Here is a 2742-nt window from a genome sequence, read left to right on the forward strand (position 1 = left end):
TAGTCTCATGCTCCATGAACTAAGGTAATGTTGTGACAACCCCCCATCCTTAGCTAGATCAAATGTAGTACTGATGGTTCTCCTAAGGGTTGTGCAAGCCCTGCAATTTGTGGTGGGATTTTTAGGGATAAAGATGTTAACTATTTAGATAGTTTTGTGATCAATTTGCATATCACTACTGCCTCTCAAGTTGTGCCCCGTGGGAAGATGAATGCTACTGAGATAACTTATTAGATGAATGCTCTGGATAGAGACTGACTCTCAAACTTGTTATTATGGCTTCCCAAAATTCAAGTATTGTTCCTAATGTATGAAGTTAACAAAAAAGCATACATTTTATTTACATTTCTCATATCTTCCGTGAGAGCAACAAGTGTGTTGACAAGATTGCTTCTATTGGTCTTTGGTAAAACAATCTTACTTGGATAGATTCTATTCTCTTGTCTATTTTAGATTTCTTTTTATTTTAATAATATTTCTTGAATGTTTCAGTTAATAGATGACAATCAAGAAATAACGATATAGTTCAAATATCTTGACTTATTGCTTTTGCTCACTCTTTAATGTTACATTTTTACATCCACATAAAACTTATTTTCTTTTTTATAAAAATAAAAGTAAAAATAGATGCTAAAAAAGGCAAGTAACAAAAGGTTCATAAAATGAGTGTACTTAGTTGCCACTTGGCAATGAAGATGATTACGTTCCAATCCAACATAGCTTTGATGGCCAGCATCCAAGTAGAGTTGTAAGCCACGTATCATCAAACAATCTATCACATTCTCTTCTTATATCAACCAACCATACTCATCTCACCTTATCCTTTTCTCCCTTTTAATCCAAATATACAAAACTCCCTTCCCATAACATAAACTCTACACACATTTCAACAAACCAAGGTTCATTCATATTTCATATCATATTGTTTTTCATTTCCTTATAGCATATATCAATTCATTTTTCTAAACTTTTTTCATATTTCACAGATAATAATAACAATGGCTACAGCCTCAGCAACAACTCCATCTACAATCACTGTTGTAGGAAGCTCAGTTATTGGAACCAAATCAAGGAGTACTAAGAAGGGTAACAATGTCAAGTTTATCACAGGACTGAATTCATACAATGGATTGAAAGCACAGAACAGCACTGTGACATCACTAGGAGTTCCTATGTGCACTGAACAAGCTTTTGCAAAAGTGATGAGTTCATTGAAATATCCATCAAATGGAGGAAGAAGAGGAGGTGCAGGTTCTTCAACATGTAATGCTGCAGGTGAGATTTTTCAGATTGCAGCTATTATGAATGGACTTACTCTTGTTGGTGTTGCTGTTGGATTTGTTCTTCTTCGAATTGAAGCTGCTGTTGAAGAAGCTGAGTAAGAATTTTTCATATATATTTGTAATAATGTAATGTAAGTTTATATCAGGAAGAAAAATACAATTTGTATGTTATGTTTGATTCTTGATGTGATGATGTAGAACTCAATTGTTCTTGGAGGTATTTGAAATAGTAGTACCACTTGAATTTTTATTTTGAGACAGAATTGTACACATTAATGCTGTCTGGTTTTTTACTTCAAAATTGGTTGGGAATTTGAATATCTATGTCTAATAATATACTAACTGGTTTGAAAAAAAAAATGTATTTAATATGTTTTTGGAAAGTTTGAAGAATAGTATATTCACATGTAGCCTCAATAAGAAATTTGTTTGAATTGATATTGTAATTAGAGAGTTTCTTTTCCCACCTGGTTCGGATTATATTATCCGAAATGTTCTAGGGCGCATGACAAGAAAAAAAAAATCTCTTGTTGTAATTATTATGAAGCTGCTGAGTTTTATATTTGTATCTATGTTGAAAATTACAAATAGTACTGAAAATTGAAAGGTGATTTGTATTAAGTGTATCATTCAATGATTGTTTAGGGAACAATAGTTAAATGAAAAGATGTACTAGTTCATGAAAAAACACCTTCAATCATGTAAGAACACATCATATTAATTTGAATCTCAAATTCATGAAGACACCTTTTGAAGTGTTTTCTTTGATTTCATTTATTTTGTAAATTTCTCAAAATGGAACATACATATGACCAGTAGTGATTGATAACACTTGATTTTGAGTTCAGTATTTCCTCTAATTGAAATAGACCAGTTTTAAGGGTATTTCTAAATTAAACAAGATCTGGAGCTAGCATGCTTCTTACATTAGGGTGTACATGTGCATGAGGCTCAGGGATTCTGGTGAGGGTAGGTGCACAGAGCCTTAGTTTCCAAGCAGAGAGCCCGTTTACAAGATTTGAACATGCGACCTACGAAGCACATACATGGACACGGACCCGGATACATATTCGACATCGGAAAACTCCTAATCCGAGGAGTATTTGTGCTTCATAGTCTAGCACGCTTCTTACATTATTGTAAAAAGTTATAGACAGGGCGTATAGCCAAAACTGTGGTTGAATGTGAATTGGTCTGCTGATAACCTTCATTGATCATAGTGGAGTCTGCAATTTTATTGTGATATGTAAAGTCTCTCATATACAGTAAACTAATATGTGAATGGTACAATTTATAGATGTTTTGATGCAGACAAATCTTGAAATATTGAAGTTACACAAAATATCCAACTAAATTACATATTCATCAACATACCTTTACTCGAAAAATGGTGTCACAGGTAATTATATACGCTTTTAGCCTACATTACCACGCGGGGATTCTTTTAGGACAAATGCAG

At 33.1% G+C, this 2742-nt stretch overlaps 1 protein-coding gene across 2 annotated transcripts; it reads left to right on the forward strand.

Annotated features, from left to right (window-relative positions):
• Positions 1-742: 742 nt before the first annotated feature.
• Positions 743-1601, forward strand: LOC25482675 (uncharacterized). Of its 2 annotated transcripts, none has more exons than XM_013611266.3 (2): positions 743-899; positions 987-1601. In XM_013611266.3, the coding sequence occupies exon 2, from the start codon at positions 999-1001 to the stop codon at positions 1380-1382; it is 384 nt and encodes a 127-aa protein (XP_013466720.1). In that variant the 5' UTR covers positions 743-899; positions 987-998; the 3' UTR covers positions 1383-1601. The 2 variants fall into 2 exon arrangements, with proteins under 2 accessions (XP_013466720.1, XP_039690012.1); XM_039834078.1 differs by having other exon boundaries at positions 823-899; positions 990-1601.
• Positions 1602-2742: the final 1141 nt, after the last annotated feature.

Source organism: Medicago truncatula, chromosome 1 (genome assembly GCF_003473485.1).
Source record: "Medicago truncatula cultivar Jemalong A17 chromosome 1, MtrunA17r5.0-ANR, whole genome shotgun sequence".
NCBI classification, from domain to species: Eukaryota; Viridiplantae; Streptophyta; class Magnoliopsida; order Fabales; family Fabaceae; genus Medicago; species Medicago truncatula.